This window comes from Alligator mississippiensis, chromosome 7 (assembly GCF_030867095.1).
Source record: "Alligator mississippiensis isolate rAllMis1 chromosome 7, rAllMis1, whole genome shotgun sequence".
NCBI lineage: Eukaryota > Metazoa > Chordata > Crocodylia > Alligatoridae > Alligator > Alligator mississippiensis.
Genome location: NC_081830.1, coordinates 55,144,800 through 55,162,038, shown reverse-complemented (window position 1 = coordinate 55,162,038; position 17,239 = coordinate 55,144,800). Strand labels below are relative to the sequence as shown.

Below are 17,239 nucleotides of genomic sequence, written 5' to 3'. Positions count from 1 at the left end.
AATAAATGCACAGTAACCAGACATTGTGCAGTAGCACCGCCAAATGCCTTTTTAGTGACATTACTGTGCAGTAGCCTATTAGCAGTGTTTGTGCTGTGATGCACTACTGTGCAATATTATTAGGTTACTGTGCAGTTAACATCTCATGTAGACACGCCCTTATGAGTAACAAATGTTTCACTAGGGTGCTTTCATTGTAAATTGTAACCCATTTTTCTTTCACACAGGTCAAATAAAAGATGTTTCTTTACAAACCATGAAGCTGTTGGATTGTTCATAAAATTAATTTTAAATCGAATTTTGAAAAAATTGTATAAATGCGAAAGCTTAATTGAGTAATGTGCTGGTTTAGTTAATGATGAAATGTATGTGTTAAATTCTTTGAAATTGTGTTATGAATATTTGTTTTTAAGATTTGATCAAATTCATATAGGCATCTTAATTAGAATGAAAATTAAACTAAATTCAATGGTCATACTTGAATGCCAGAGGGTAACTTGATATAATTACTGTTATGTGCTGATGGAAAATTCTTCTTACAGAATTGTATGATAGAAAATTTAATGCTGTCAGTATCTTGCATTTCAAAGGCTCTGAGTGCACTTAGGTAGACCACTTTAATGTGAAAATCATTGGGTATTGATATATTATTTTTAGAACTGCTAATATTGGCTAGAATGAAAATAGATTCATTCAAATTAGGTTCCCAAAACTATGCATAAAAAGGTAAAGATTTGAAGAGCATAGAAACTGTACAAAGAAAATTGAAAAGAATAATAAATAATTCAGTATCTCTCAAAGTAGCCTTAAAGCCAGTCATGTTGGCTGTTCAAAGATTGCCTCAATGTAAAAGATCAGTCAGTGGTATAATAAAGATCTAACAACACCTATTTTACCCTCTGAATTCCAGCCAGAGTAGAGATGACCTGGGTTTCCCTATATTCCATAGGTCTCCAATTCTTATATTCATTCCTTTGGTCTTCTGGTAGCTAATTCAAGCTTAGAGAAATCTTCTAGTAACTCTGACTTATGACTGGGTACAAGACCAGAACAGAACTGACTCAAAACTGAGAGAATGCGGATATACCTTCAGGTTTCTTTCTTGGATTCCTACACCTTCTTCCCCTGAGGTGCTCTGTGTAGTCTTTAGCTACAGTTGAGGTTCTGCACCAATCATTTTATAAATCTTTCTATTTATGCTGCTATTCATGCCTCTAGGCTTTCCATTCTTCTCCTTTCACTTACTTTAACTATTTCGTATGTGCAGACAAAACCTGGTTTGTTTTTAGGTTTCTTTGTAGAAGACTTGGATTTATATTTTAAGTGTGTTCGAAATAAAATGTGACTTCACTGTGCACAAAAATTCTCATCCATTATATTCCATAAATATGCAAATGGACCCAACTGTTTCTTGAACAAGATATGTAAACCTAGTTAAGTAATGATTTCAATTCTGTTAACTGTGAAGTACATTTAAGAAGAAAAAGATTGAACTGAAATGGAACTTAAAACTGAGTGACTTGAACAATCCCTGCTGGTAAGGTCATACTAGATGTAGCCTTTTAAGAATTAATTTGATAGAAAAAATTTAGGTCCTGCCCCCCCCCCCCCCCCCCCCAAAAAAAAAAGGTTGGTTTTGATTTTAAGTTGATTCTTATCAACCCTTTCTATGCGTTGTTATTTTGTATATAAAAACGTGAAGTTAGTAATCTGTTAAAAAGTGGAGAACAGGATAGACACAGATTTTTAAAATGATGATAGCTGAAAATTTTGGACTGCTTATTTGTAGATTTAAAATAAAATTATGAGGGTTTGAGGAAGGGACATGATAGCCTTTAATGTATGATTGTATTTGAGAAAGATGTATGTTCTTTTTTATCATTATTTATACTGAAAAGGTATTTTGTTCCCCAGGACATTGGCCTAACATTTCATAAAGGGAATAATATCAGTCTCTTCATTTAGTGGACCTCTTTCCCCCATATAATCCCTACCACTTTTTATATACTAGTTGTATTTGATTTTTTGTGAACGCTACAGTTATCATTAGGATTCAAATGTCTTCCTTGCCAATATTACCACTGTGACATTGTGGAATATTATATATCATTTGATTTATATATTTTGTTGTTTGGATTTTTATAAAATAACCCTGCCTCTCTCAACCTTTCCATTTTCAGTTCAGTTCTACAATGACAATACTCTTCTGGTTGTCACTGGAAAATGGGTCAGCTCCTACTGAAAAAATTGCTTCTTGTCACAATTATAAATGGTTGTTTCTGCAAAAAAAACCCAAAACTTTTTACCTTGCTGAATCATGACAGGATGTAAGGCATGCTCTAAATGTAGTGGAAACATTTGGTTCCTATACTTGCAGACATCACTACTGTAGAAAAGCAATTTGGGGCCATTTCCTTTAATATCTTTGAGAACATGACTTTAATTTTCTTTGTTCACTGAAGACATGATACTACAATGTACTTGGTTGCTTCACCTCAGTGTAATAACTGTATTCCGGTTTGGCTTTTTTGCAGGGGAGAGGGGTTGTGTAAATAGTTTCTTGTTTTTGTTCTCTGCAACCAAATGTTCTAGTAGTTACTGGGATGACTTAGTCATTACTAGTCTGAGCTGCTTCACTTGATATTCTATTACAGTACCGGTTGGTACATCAAGAGAGGAGCTATAGAAACTGGAAGGTGCCATTTTATTTCTTTTTGAGATTCACTTAGTTGAATATGCCAAGTCATTAAAGAAAATAGAAAATAAAAACATGGTCTGAAAAATCTTGTACTTGAAAGCTTTCAGAACCAGCAATATCTGGACAGTATCATATCACCCCAGCACTGCTGCACGGAAAAAGTCCAAATATTTGTAACAGCACAAAGTGAGCAGGCACAAAGATTTTGATAATGTTTCTGATAAACTGCTGTTTTGTTGTGTGACTCGTTTAGAAAAACCTGTTAATTTACAGCACTCATTATTTGCTTTTAGATACCAAAATAATATTCTTTCAATTTGAAGTATGCATGTAATATAGATAACAATTAGATGGATCATATTTGTTTTTGGAAATCTGGTGATTAAATGTCATCTCTCTATGATATGATATGATGTACTCCAAACTACAATGACAACATAGCCGGTTATTTTAGCTAGTTACAGAGCAAATTAAGTACATGTCACTTAATTTGACAGTCTTTACAACCAGACATTGAATTCCAGTATCATTTTTAGTTTTGACAAACTTAGTAAAATTTTTGAAGACAGGAATAGTTGAAAATTAATTGAACATACATTACTTACCATACTGTATTCAATATTGCACTATCCTTCAAAAATTAATTAATAAAATGTAGGAAAGAGAAAGAACTTGAAACAAATTAGGGGACAGTAGTTTTTGTGTGGTTCAGTGTGCTGCAGTTTTGTAAATGTTAGGTTAATTTAACACTCATTGCCTTTACAGGAATTCAGTTGTTATCCCCAGAACAGGTACAGTAACAACCAGTGACAATTACAGTTTTCTCATGCTGCTTCGTTGTGTTCTAATCCAGAGCTGAATCTGGACTGCTCCAGACTTGTCAGATGTATTATTTTTGTTTGTTCTAACAAAGAAGAACTTAAGTTGAAACTGAAATACAAATCTGAGTCCATATCCACTTCTCTGAGAGTTTGTGGATAGGTCTACTGTTCCATCAATACTAGTTGGTACCTTAGGGGTTTAAATATTGTGTATTTTTTAACGAATTTTATATTCTTATACTTAACACTTAGCATTTTTTCATCTGAACCTTTCCAATAATTTAATCTGTCAGGCAGACTTTTTTACAGAATGAAAAGCTGGCGCACATAACAGAATAAGTTACATGCTCAATGCTAAACACCTGTTTGTTGGTAAAAGAAAAGTACAACCCAGATCTCCTGATCCCCAGTCTAGTACCCTAGACAGTAGTCTGTACTTCCTTTCTGTTGTCTCTGGTAAAGTACTCTGAAGGTCATGTAATGCTCTTGATTAGCGTTCCAAATACCATTCGATATGATTGAGAGCAATCTGCTTGGACCAAAGGTAGTGTATGGTACCATATGTTGCTTATTACAGATGGTTTTTAAATGTTCCACAGAAATTGTATCTGGTAAAAACAAGATATATAATATAGTAATATGTTATTACACACAAATCCCCAGATAACTACTAGAAATAAATGAATGAAATGAATTTTGAATTTAGAACAAGAAATGTTTGGTATTCATTACAGGATTAAGTTTGCAGCTTTTTTAACAGCAATGAAATGGATTGTTCTTTGTAGGTTTGTTCATTGTTCTGATCCTAATACGTTAACTTCAGGCATCTGCAGAAAAGCTAGCTTATGGATAGCAAACAGCATTGTACTGTTTCCAGTCTGTGGTGTGAGAGCTTTGAGAAGCTTGTTTGGCAGTTTGCAACTGTGCTGATCAGTTCCCTGCAGCTCTCACTCAAAACAGACAATCCTTTCTGAGGCTCAGGAGCAGGAACAAATGACAGTCATTCAGCATATGCACAAAAAATTTAGGAAGACTGGTCTTGTTTAAAGCTTCCCTAGAGGATTTTGTGTTCAGATCCAAAATAAATTCGAAATTCATTTCAAGTGCTTTGTGGTTGCACAGGTGTCTGTGAAAATCTCAAGCCTTAAGCCCATATGTGCTGGTGCTGTCAGAATACTGCTGCTGGTAAAATACAGTTTGATGGTATCATTTTGTTTGGATTTTTGCTTTACATTGTTGGTTCCTGTTAACTGATTTTTTTAATGAGAGATTGAATATTCGGTAGAATATCATGGATTCCAATACTTATCTCTAGCTTTATTCAAGGAAAATAACTTTGCTATGTGAATAATATAATGGTATATTTGATAATAGAAACTTAATTTCTCTTTATTTTTTAAAACATTTGCCTTACGATGTAGGTTATACTGGAGAGCTATGTCAGTCAGAGATTGATCACTGCAGCCCACAGCCATGCAGAAATGGGGGTACCTGCTTTTCTAATGCCAGTGGATTCAACTGTCGGTGTCCACAAGGTAAATAGTAATGACTTCCCTATTTTAAATAACATTTTCTCTCTGTTTTAGTAAAGTTAATATTATACTGGATACACTTTGATGGTGTCACTTTTCAACTACAAGAAAATATATTTAGACATCAACCTAAGTAGGTGAAACTACTTACATTATAACTTACATTATAATTTACAAATCACCAAGTTACAAGTTCAAGCATTGCTGGTTAAATTTATATGCTGAATTAAAGCTTTCTTCACTTCCTTTGAATTTGTTATCTGAAAATCAGTTTAAAACTCTTGTCAGAAAATTACATGAGAACTGGAAAAGATTTACAGTGCTTCCTGATTTTTGTCTTGCCTGGACAGTGTGCTAGAAAAGCTGCTTCTTTTTATGGTAGTTGGGTGTTTCTCTTTTTGCTTCTATGTTCAGATGAAATTTATAAAGTGTATAGGACTGCGTGTTTTCATAGAATCATAAAATCAAAGGACCAGAAGGGACCTGTAAGATCATCAAATCTGGTCCTCTGCCCAGGGCAAGAGGTTATTGCACTCAAACGAGCTCAATTAGGTGCTTGTCCAGTCTTCTCTTGAACACCTCCAAGGATGGTGACTGCAACACCTCTGCTGGCAGTGTTCCAGATTCTAGATACCCTTACAAAAAATAAGTTTCTCCTTATGTCCAACCTTGATTTTTCCTCAATTAGCCTGTGCCCATTGGCCCTCATCCTCCCAGGGGGTGCCTTTCTGAAGAGTTGCTCCCCTAGATCTTGGTGTTTACCCTTGACATACTTGTAGGCAGCTATCAAGTCACCTCTCAGACTGAACGACCCCAGTTCCTGGAGTCTCTCCTGATGGGGCCTATCCTCCAGGCCCCTAATCATATGGGTAGCACTTCTTTGTACCCTTTTGAGCTTATCCACATCCTTCCTGAACTATGGTGCCAAGAATTGGACCCAGTACTCCAGCTATGGCCTCACCAATCTCAAATAGAGGGGGAGGAGCACCTCTCAGGATCTGTTCACAGCACATTGACTGATGTACACCAGAGTCCTTTTTGCCCTGCTGGCAACTATATCACACTGCTGGCTAATATTCATCTTCTGGTCGATTTGTCACCCCCAGGTCCCTTTCAAATTCAGTGCCACTCAGTGGACCACCACCCATCATATAATTATGGTGAAGGTTATTCCTACTCAGATAAAGGACCCGCCACTTGTCCCTATTGAACCTCATCTGATTGCATTCAGCTGAAGTCTAGGTAAATGAAGTCAACCTCATTTTCCTTTTTCCAGCTGGTTAGTTAACTGGTCATGAAAGGGCCTACCCTCAACGAAGCCATGCTGGTTGTTTTTTAATACCCCATCAGTTACAAGCTTGTGGTTGATGGCCTCCTTGACAGTTTTTTCAGAGATTTTTCCCAGGACTGAGGTCAGACTGACCAGTCTGCAGTTTTCAGGGTCATCCTTCTTCTCTTTCTGAAAGATGGGTACCACGTTAGCCCTCTTCCAGTCGTTCGGGACCATTCCCAAGTTTCACGACTCTTTTTGAACAGCTTCGCCGGATGCCCTGCTATGAGCTCAGCCAGTTCTTTCAGGACTCTTGGATGCAGGTCATCTGGCCCAGCAGACTTGAGCACATCCAAATGTTCTAAGAGTACCCTTACCTGTTCAGGACTAATTTCATGTGGACTGTTGTCTTCCCCATATTCCCTGGGCCTCTGGACAGGTGAACAGCTCCCATATGATTTCAAGAATACCAATGTGAAGTAAGTATTTAGGAGCTCTCTGCCTTTCCATGGGGATCAACTGTGGGCTGCACCTTCCCCCTCCCCCCCCATGTTCAGTAGGGGTCCCACAGTGGAGCTTGATTTTTGTCTTCCTCCCTATTTATCTATAGAAAGACTTTTTGTTGTCCTTTATTTTAGTTGCCAGCTTGATCTCCATGTCTGCCTTGCCTTTTTGCGTCTCATACCTGCAGACCCTGGCCATATGATTGTACTCCTCTCTGGATGCTGAACTGTTTTTCCATTGCTTATATGCTTCTTTTTTCTTTTTTAATTAATGAAACATTTTCAAGTCTCATTCTCATTCCTGTTTGACCTAATTTATCTATTACTACATGAACGCCTTAAAATAATTTTTATCAGTTAACACTATAATGTCATTTCTATAAAATAAAACCTTGTGGCACTGAAAGTTTATTATTTTTGTAGCATAGTTCTGGCTAGAATGGCTATTTTCATAACTTGATTGCTGCAAAATAATTCTCAGTAATGAAAGCTTTAAAATAGTCTATTAGTCATTGGTAACAAAATAATTACAGTCGGAACCCTGAGGCAATTATGTTCATGCTTTCAGTTACTATAGATTTCAATTCTTCTAAAATTACCTTTTATATACTTGGACTCAGTCTTAGGTAGAAGTGTTTTGCTAATTCATAATTGCTTAGTTAGGGGAAGCATACACCTACTCAACAGTGAAAGGTTATTTTTAACTGCTTCACATTGATTTAACTCTTTCCCTTGTGGTAGTTGCTCTAATGAGTGACCCACTTAGCAGCTGTGCTAAAATCCAGAAACTGACATTGTTTCAGCAATTTGAATCTTGTATTTAGAAAAAAATTACAAATGCTCTGCTATATAAATAGCAGCAGAATTTGGTGAAACAATCATTAGATGTTGAGATTTAGTCAAACTTAGCTTAACTTTCTAGAGAAATGTGCTCAAGTACCCTATAAAACTAGTTAAGATGAAATGTTATCAAAAAGGACTATAATTATACTATATATATAGAGAGAGAGAGAGAGAATTTTTGCCATATTTGAAGGTGACATGTTCATGCCTATGTATAGACTAGTAACTCATTTTATTCTCAAACTGACCAGCTAATGGTCCTGGGTCAGTTTCTGCTAGAACCCTTCCCTCTCCCCCAACCTCAGGCTCTTAATTTTCTTTATTTTTCCTGTAGGCAGCAGTAGTGAGCAGGGATCCAAGGCACGACATGTTGTGCACTTATACCTAACTGCTGTGCTTGCAATGTCCTGGGATAATACACCGGAATGGGGCCACTCTAACTCTTTTCACCCCTTTCAGCATCACTTGCTACGGAGATCTGTGTGCTGTGTTCAGCCTCATCCTGTGGTTAGGTCTGCTTCTATTTTCCCTGCATGTCTTTTTTTTTTCTGCAGCTTGTTTTTTTCTGCCATTAGCCCAGAACAATCAGTCTTCAAACTCCAAAAACATCAAAAAAATTTTGGTATTGTGGCCCATGTTCTACTTTGAGTAGCAAATGCCTTGGTGATAGAGGTTCAGCCCTTTGCTATTTTGTTTAGTATTTTACTGTTTTTCTTCTTGCTGCTTTGGTGCCATTTTCTCAGTTTTCTCATATTTTGCTCTGGCATTTCTACTTTCTTCTTTGCCATCCCTTATGAAACCTTTGTTCCTAGATCTGAATCTTCCAGGCTTCTGTGAAATCTGTGTTGTCTTTCGCAATATTATGTTTCATTTCCTGAGCAGGAAAGACAACTTCTCAGTCACAGTAAGGTTTCTGTGCTGCAGAGATATAATTAATGCACATGCATTTTTTTTTCTACATCACCTACTGTAACTTTTTGTGCAGGTATGTCAGCTACTGTCACTGTCAGCCCTGGTACTCAAGTATTTCAGAGAAACACCTCCATTCCTTTCACAGAGAGTCCCATAAATAAATCAGGAGGTCAGAAGCATAATTTTGAGTTTACCCCTTTACCCCTGGACACTACAGCTTATGTTGGCACTGCGGTGGAACAGTAGGGGATGCTACTATACAGAAAATAAAAGGACAAACTTATCTGCCCAAACAGGAGGTGGATGGCCTCCTGCCTCTGTAGTACAACAATGAAGGTTGTAACCTGACACCTTTATTGAATGAGGGGTGGAGGGTAGAATGAGGAAGTCAGAATTTTGAGCAAACAAAAGCAACTTGAGTCCTTGTAGAGATTTGGATACGGTAATCCTTTTAAGACATGACTGGCCTATGCATAATTCCTAACTCCTTGCAGGTTTGCAGGTTTTTACTTAGTTATGCATAGGCCAGTCATGTCTTAAAAGGGTCATCATATCCAAATCTCTGTAAAGACTCAAGTATAGCTGCCTGGGGTGCTTGATTGTAGTTTTCAAAATGCCTGCTGGAAGGAAGAGAGACCTCTCCCCATCCTCCTAGGAATTTTATCTAGCCAAGGTCATCTGATTGACTAGCCAGAACCAAGAAGAAAGCAAAGAGAGAGGGGTCACCTGGGCTGACCCAAGTGTGGGGCAGAGAGAGGGGGAGGGGATTTCTTCACAGGCACCCCCACATTGATGCACATTATAAATTTTCTCTGGGCCCCACAAGCATAGCTTTATCAACAAAGCTGGGACTTAACCCTGCTGAGTCCATGTTGTCCTGTGCATTTCAGTAATGAAGTTTATGGAACTGACACCATCTCACTTTATAAGAAGCATCCACATAAGAAACCTAAAAAAACCTAAAGGCAACGATTTTTGTGGGTGATGTCTTTTATTGGACCATTTACCTGGCTGGGAAAGATGTAGACGAGCATCCAGGTGCAGTACATTCTTCTTCAGGTCTCACTCCAACACTGCTAGAAAGAGCTGACTTCCAACATAGTAGTATCAAAGTATCTCTGAGTATAGTGTGTCCTGCAGGGGATGCTTGCTCGGGACCTGTGCAGCCTTGTGTGGTCTCTGAGAGTACCCGTTGAAGCAAGCTCAAGCTTGCCTTCTAGAGCAAGGGAGGAGCCCAAGCTTCTTCCCACCCTGGCTTTTTAGTATCTTACCTTCTCTGGTTCTCCACTCCTGAGACATGCTGTTCCAGTTGGGGTGACCCAATACATCATGCAGTTCCAAGCTGCACACCACATGGTCTCTTCAGTTAAGACATTTACTGGGGCAAAGGCCAGCCAGCCAGAGGTTCCAAAGGGGTTAAGTGGTCCCTCTGTCACCAATCCAGCTCACACAGCCCTGAGTACCCCTGAAGGTATTCAGCTGTTCCCTTTCCAGGTCCCCAGAGCTCCTCTATTTTTTGTCCCCTGTTTTTTCTCATCAAGAGCGGCTATGCTGCTTGTTTTCTAGCCTACTTTTCCATTGTCATGTTCCTCTCCTTTGGACATCTCCAGGATGTCAGGCTATCGCATCTTTGAATGGCTTTCTTGACCTACTAACAAGGCTCTGCAGATGCAGGTTCATCTTGTCTCATCCTGCATCCAGCTCTGCCTTAACCCTTCATTTTCTATGCAAAGGCTAATGAGGTAAACTGAGTCACACCATGTTGTGTAACAACTTGAACACAACTAACAGAAATATCGCAATAAAATAAGTAGTCCAATCATAGCACCACATCAAAGGCTACAGAGTTGCCACCTTGTCAGGATTCAAGACTGAGACTGGCAATGCACATTTGGGCCCTTGGTTAAGTCCTCAGTCATCTGCAAGTTGCCTTGAACAGTAGAGTTTAGATTTCTTATTTTTGTTAATGTACAATGCTAAGTGCACCACTTGCTACTGTATCATTTTAATATAAAATATATTCAGTATTTTCTTAATAGAATTAGCAATATATAATTGAACTTTTTTTGTAGTAGCAAAAACAAAAGCTTGGATGACACATTTTGAAATAAAGTTTAAGTCAATGTAATATTATTTTGTATAATGAATTTGTATCTAATACAAAAAAGCGCAACAAAGAATATTAACCCACCCTTAAAATAAAGCCATGACATAGCTATTATTAAGGTTTTGGAGCGATTTACAGCTTCTGCTTTTATAAAGAGTCAGGTGGACCTGGGTAAGAAATTGTTACATTGACTATATTTTTATTTCCAGTATTATACTGGCTGATTCTCTACTGGAGGGGTTGGCAAGCTATGACCTGTGGGCTGGATCTGGCCTGCAAAGCAATCCAATCTAGCCCACAAAGGTCTAGCCCACAAAGGTCCAGTCTAGCCCACAGGGTCAGTGGTATGGATCTGCACCATGCCCCCCATCTCTTCCACAATGGCTGAGGAGCCTGCTGCACCACCACATCTTCACTTAGGGACTTGTTGCACATTGCACTTTAAGCTTCTCAAATGTTGATCGCTGTTGGTGTTAGTTCAAGCTTGGAATAATTACACTTTCTCTACATGTTACAGATATCATGCAATTCATTGGTAAATTGTACAGTCACCTGGAGACTAGCTACACATGCAAAGTAGCTGTCATGTCTTAAAAAGCTCCAACCAGCCATAAAGTTAGACCTTGCAAATGTGTACTAACTTTATAGCTGGCTGCTATCCAGCTTTAATTTGCACATGTAGCAGGAACTCCCTTGTGGCTGGGAGCCCCACCAACTGACTGCACCCTACCCAGCTAGCTCTGGGAGTCTGGTAACTGAGGGGACTTTCAGCTTCAGCAGCTGCTGACTCGAAGCAGCATTGGGGACCCAGAGTCCCACAGCTGTGGACACTGAGTGCTGGGACCCAGCTAGGATCCAGCAGCAAGGGGTGCAGCTGCCCTGGGGGCAACTGAGGGGGCTTCCAGCTGTGGGAGCTGGCTTCTTTCTGGTGCAGGGAAAACTTTGGATCAGGCTGCCCCTACACTGGCAATAAAGTGCGATGGAATTTAATGCACAATCCTACAAGTATGCTTCCTGCCATGCATGTGTAGCAGGCAGGAGACATGATTGTGTGGATCACACATTAGGTCCCATTCCACCTTTACCTGCACGTATACAGGGGGCCTCACTATCCCCGACCTGCATGGTTGCAACTTTCCACTAGAGGGGGGAAGGGGAAGAGAAAAGAAGCCAGAGGGCTCACAAGCAAGGGCCTGACTAGGAGCTACAGCAGTGAGTTGTTCACACAGAATAGAAGGGATGGGGGGCACTGCATCCTGGGATGTTGGAGCACTGAAACTTAGCTCTAGGAAGTGGTCATGCATTTGTGGAACATGAGCTAGGTAACACGGATGAGAGAGAAACCTGCTCTGAAGTGGCATAACTACAAGATGCCTAACGGGTGTTTAGAATTAGTTTACCCATTTTAGTGCAGACAATTGAGGGGTGAAGAGCTCCCTGAGCTGCATAAAATTAATGTGCAACAAGGCCCTTACTTTCACTGCAGAGGGGCTGGGGTTTAGTGGTGAGGGTTAGTGCAGGCATCTGCCAATCCAGGCAGTGACTCATGGCTGGGTCTGTGTTGCAAAGGGAAGCCCACACTGGCAAAAGATTGCCATCCCCTGCTCTGCTGGATTACAGAATGCAGCACATATGCTTTTGTATTGCCATTTAGTAGCATCACACTGTGTCCTATTTGGATTTGTCACTAGAGTAAATCCAATGCATGGATCTAATATTCCCCTTGTGCAGAAAAAAACCCTTGGGTGTGCAAAAAATTACACTAGATTGACCCACTGTGTTTTCTAGAATCATCTCTTTAATCAGGAGAGATTTGTGAGATTGGAGACCTGGCTTCCTTGTCTCATGTACATCAAGATTCTTCTGGACACACTGGCATAAATAGGTGCTGAAATAAATAGCTGAAATAGGTCCTATATGTACAGTTTCCCTTCTATATGACTGTCCTGGTCCTTCCCCAAGGCAGCACAGCTGGTGCTGAGTTGGTGTTACTGCTGACAAAATCCCCTTATAATAACTCAGTAGCAGCCATGGAGGAGACTCCTAGTCCTTAGTAATTACTCCTAAGGGGAGCAGTGTTGAGATTTCTGTGCAGAAACACCTGAGACATTAGGGCAGGCATCTTTCTTAATTTTGTCTTCAAAGAGAAAGGAGAATAATGCTACAGAGGTTGAACATGCCCATTCTGCAAGAGAAAGGCCAGTTGTCTTGGGCTAGTCTCCATGTTGGTTAACCAATAAGGGATTACATTTTTATGGTGTAACGGGCAGTACAAGAATGCTAACAGTAATTTTAGGTTTTTGTGAGGGAAGAGGGAAGAACTGAGCTTACAGATGTCACATTATGAAAATAATATTGATTAAACTGACCTTGTTCATGTGTTTTTATTTAATCCGGGGCACTATTAATCTCCCTTTCTGACTCAGATACAGTTTGTGAGCTCAATTTAGGGATGCTGAGAGAGAGGCTTATTTTGGTAAATAAAGCAAAGAATAGCTGCGTGAATGTTGCAGGTGTGGTACATTGCAGATATGCTATTTTTAGAGTGCCCTAAAATTTTCCATTTCTAAAAAACATTATCAGCTTCCAGCTTAAGCTGCTGCCTTTCTCCTACTGTGCCTAATAGTAGTTGCATCTTGAGAAGAGGCCTTTCCTTCTGAAGAGCTAATTCAGCACAGTGGGTGGAAAACAGGCCAGTGGCTAGTATACATTTAAAAATTAAAGACTAAAGTATTGGGAGGTCTGACATGGATATGCAAGAAATGAAGAACCACATAGCAAAGAAAAAAGAGAAATAAGATGAAGTAATAGAAGGCAGCAGAAAAGACTTAGAAAGAAGGTAATGAAGAATCATTTCAATATGGCCCATTTGTGTTCTAGAAATGGCACCTGTGGTTTGAAAGCAAGACATGTGAAAAGTATGGGAAATGAGGTTTTCAGGCAATGAAAAGGAGAACAAGTTGAATTATCATTATTCCATAGCTTCATTAAAAATCTTTTTATTGACTTTCAAGAATATTTAAATAAAGCTTAATAATTTCAGGGTTGAAGATTTGATTATTTTCTTCTTAATGTTATTTTTCATCTGGGAAATATATCCAAAGTAAGTCAAGCAACAAACTGCTAAGTGAAGATAGTGAAGGAACCCTTTGGGGCTAAGGAGCAGTAAACAGGCTAGCTTCCATGTGAGTTTGCTAGGGAAGGTGTGCTTGGAAGAAGAGTAGTAAGATAGAAAAGGCAGATTTGGGACCCAGGAAAATGGCTGGAGGATGTTGCAATGCCAGAGCCACTGCCATTGCCACTGCCTCTGCCTCTGTTTGCATCTGTGAGGTTCCTGTCCAGACAGGACTGCTCACCATCAAGGCTTCCACCCAGGTGCAGGTTTGGCACTGTGGGCACTGGTTTGTGGGTTATTTCTGGTGAGAGCCAGGTCGGGGGATGTCTGTGGTGTGAGCAGTGCCTCCTGGCAAGAGAGCTACAGGAAATGGTGGTGAGGCTCAAAAGCATCCTTCTCCATGAGGAGTTTATTGATTCAATGCTGGAGGAGACCTCAGGACTGTGGAGGAAGGACTGCCAGAGGCAGTGCTAGAGAAGGGAGAAGACATGGACTCACATGAAGGTGGAAGCTGGTAGCTTGTGATCTCTGGCAGAAAGAAGAAATCTTCATCTACACCTGCAGCAGTTCATCTAGAGAATAGATATGGAGGCCTAACAACACAGTGCGAGGAGAATGTTTCATTGGTGGAGGAGGACAAGCCAGGCCTCCCCAAAGTGGGAAAGGTAGAGCTGACCGCCACCAAAAAGAAGCAGTGGGTGGTGGTGGTTGGAGACTCTCTTCTGCAGAGGACAGAGGGATTCATCTGCTGACCTGATCTGTTGTCTCAGGAAGTCTGCTGCTTGGATCCAAGATATCACAGAGGGACTACCAGGACTCATCTGGTCCTCTAACTACTACTCCATGCTGCTCATCCATGTGGGCACCAACGATAATGCCAGGGAAGACCCTGAGCAGACAGAAATTGACTACAGGGTTCTGGGTGTAAGGGTGAAGGGAACAGGGGCTCAGGCTGTGTTCTCTTTGATTCTTCCAGTCAAGGGAAAGGGCCCGGGCAGGTGTGGGTGTGTCCTGCAGATCAGTGCCTGCTAAGTGAGCCGCTGGTGTCACTGAAAAGGCTTTGGCTTCTTTGACACTGAAATAATGTTCCAAGAAGAAGGATTGCCAGGAAGATATGGAATCCACCTGACACAGAGACAGGGTCACTAACCTAGTGAGGAGGGGTTTAAACTAGGTTTGCCAGCGGATGTAGACCAAAGCCCTGAGGTAAGTGGGGAAATGGGTGACATGGAAGAAGAGCAAGCAGGAAGGGGCAACAGAGGAGGTGTTCTCATTCTTCCTGAGAAATTAGGGCAATTGACTAGTTACCTCAGGTGCCTGTACACAAATGCACGGAGCCTGGGAAGCAAGCAGGAAGAACTGGAAATCCTTGCACAGTCATGGAACTATGACATGGTTGGAATAACAGAGATTTAGTGTGATAGCTCGCATGACTGGAGCACTGCCATTGATGGGTATAAATTGTTTGGGAAGAACAGGCAGGGGAGAAGAGGAGGGGTTGCACTCTATGCAAAAGAGCCATATGATTGCTCAGAGCTCCAGTATGAAACTGGAGATAGGTCTGTTGAATGTCTTTGGGTTAAGGTTAGAGGGGAGAGCAACAAGGGTGATGTTGTAGTGGGTGTCTGCTATAGAGCACCAGACCAGGAGGATGAGGTAGATGAGGCTTTCCTCAGACCACTAGCAGAAGTTTCCAGATCACAGGCCCTGGTTCTCAAGGAGGACTTCAATCACCCTGACATCTGCTGAGAGGACAGTACAGCAGTCATAGGCAATCCAGGAAGTTTTTGAAGAGCATTGGAGACAATTTCCTGGTGCAAATGTTAGAGAGACCAATTAGGGGCCATGCTCTTCTTGACCTGCTGCTCACAAACAGGGAATAATTGGTGCGGAGTGTAGTAGTGGATGGCAGCTTGGACAGCAGTGACCATGACATGATTAAGTTCAGGAAAGGAAGCATGGAGAGCAGCAGAGTAAGGACCCTGGCCTTCAGAAAAGCAGACTCTGACATGCTCAGGTACCTCATGGGCATGATCCCCTGGGAAGTCAGACTGAGGGGGAGAGGAGTGCACGAGAGCTGGCTGTACTTTACAGAAGCCTTACTGAGAGTGCAGGAACAAACCATCCTGATGTGCAGGAAGACTAGCAAGTATGGCAGAGGACCAGTTTGGCTTAGCAGGGAACTCTTCAGTAAACTAAATCACAAAAAGGAAGCTTATAAGAAGTGGTTAACTTGGACAGACAACTAGGGAGGGATATAAGAGTATTGCTTGGGCATACAGGGATGAAGTCAGGAAGGCCAAAATGCAACTGGAGTTCCAGTTAGCAAGGGATGTGAAGGGTAACAAGAAGGGTGTCTACCAGTATGTTAGAAACAAGAGAAAGGTCAGGGAAAGTGTGAGTCCCTTAATAAATGGGGGGCGGGGGGTGGGGGAGGGAACCTAGTGACAGATGAGGAGGAAAAGGCTGAAGTAGTCAATGCCTTTTTTTACCTAGGTCCTCACAAGCAAGGTTGCCTCCCAGACTATTGCACCAGGAAGCACAGTTTGGGGAGAAGGTAAGCAGCCCTCAGTGGTGAAAGAACAGGTTAGAGATTATTTAGAAAAGCTGGACAGAGGGTGCTGAGGGAGATGGCGGATGCGATTGCAGACCTTTGAAAACTCATGGCAATCTGGGGCGGTCCTGGATGATTGGAAAAGGGAAAATATAGTGCCCTTCTTTAAGAAAGGAAAGAAGGAAGATCCAGGAAACTACAGACCAGTGAGCTTCACATCAGTCTCTGGAAAATCATGGAGCAGGTCCTCAAGGAATCCATTTCTAAGCTCTTGGTAGAGAAGAAAAGGATCAGGATCAAGGACAAGTTGTACCTGACCAACCGAATTGCCTTCTATGATGAGATGACAGGCTCCGTGGATGAGGGGAAAGCAGTGGACATGATATACCTTGACTTCAGCAAATCTTTCAATATGGACTCCCACGGCATTCTAGCAAGCAAGCTAAGGAAGTATGGGTTAGATGAATGGACTGTAAGGTGGATAGAAAGTTGGCTGGCTTGTTGGGCTCAACAGGTAGTGATCAATGGCTCAAAGTCTAGTTTGCAGCCAGTAATAAATGGAGTGCCCCAAGGATTGGTCCTGAGGCCAGTTTTGTTCAATATCTTTATTAACAATCTAGGAGATGGGATAGAGCATATCCTCAGCAAGTTTCTGGATGACACCAAGCTGAGGGAAGTAGTAGATACACTGTAGGGTAGGGCTAGGATTTAGAGAGACATCAACAAATTGGAGGATTGGACCAAAAGATATTCCATGAGATTCAACAAAGACAAGAGCAAAGTCCTGCATGGAAGAATCTCATGCACCACTACAGGCTTGGGACCAAGTAGCTAAGCATCAGCGCTGCAGAAAAGGACATGGGGGTTATAGTGGACAATAATAT

General features: G+C 40.9%; 1 protein-coding gene across 3 annotated transcripts in view; it reads left to right on the top strand.

The window, feature by feature from the left end:
* DNER (delta/notch like EGF repeat containing) overlaps nt 1-17,239 on the top strand; it is a 366,522-nt gene that overhangs the window by 254,750 nt on the left and 94,533 nt on the right. For all 3 annotated transcript variants that reach the window (XM_059730967.1, XM_059730966.1, XM_019491837.2), the window contains one exon: nt 4,941-5,054. In XM_059730967.1, the coding sequence (XP_059586950.1) occupies nt 4,941-5,054 (114 nt within the window). The remainder of the gene's footprint in view (nt 1-4,940; nt 5,055-17,239) is intronic.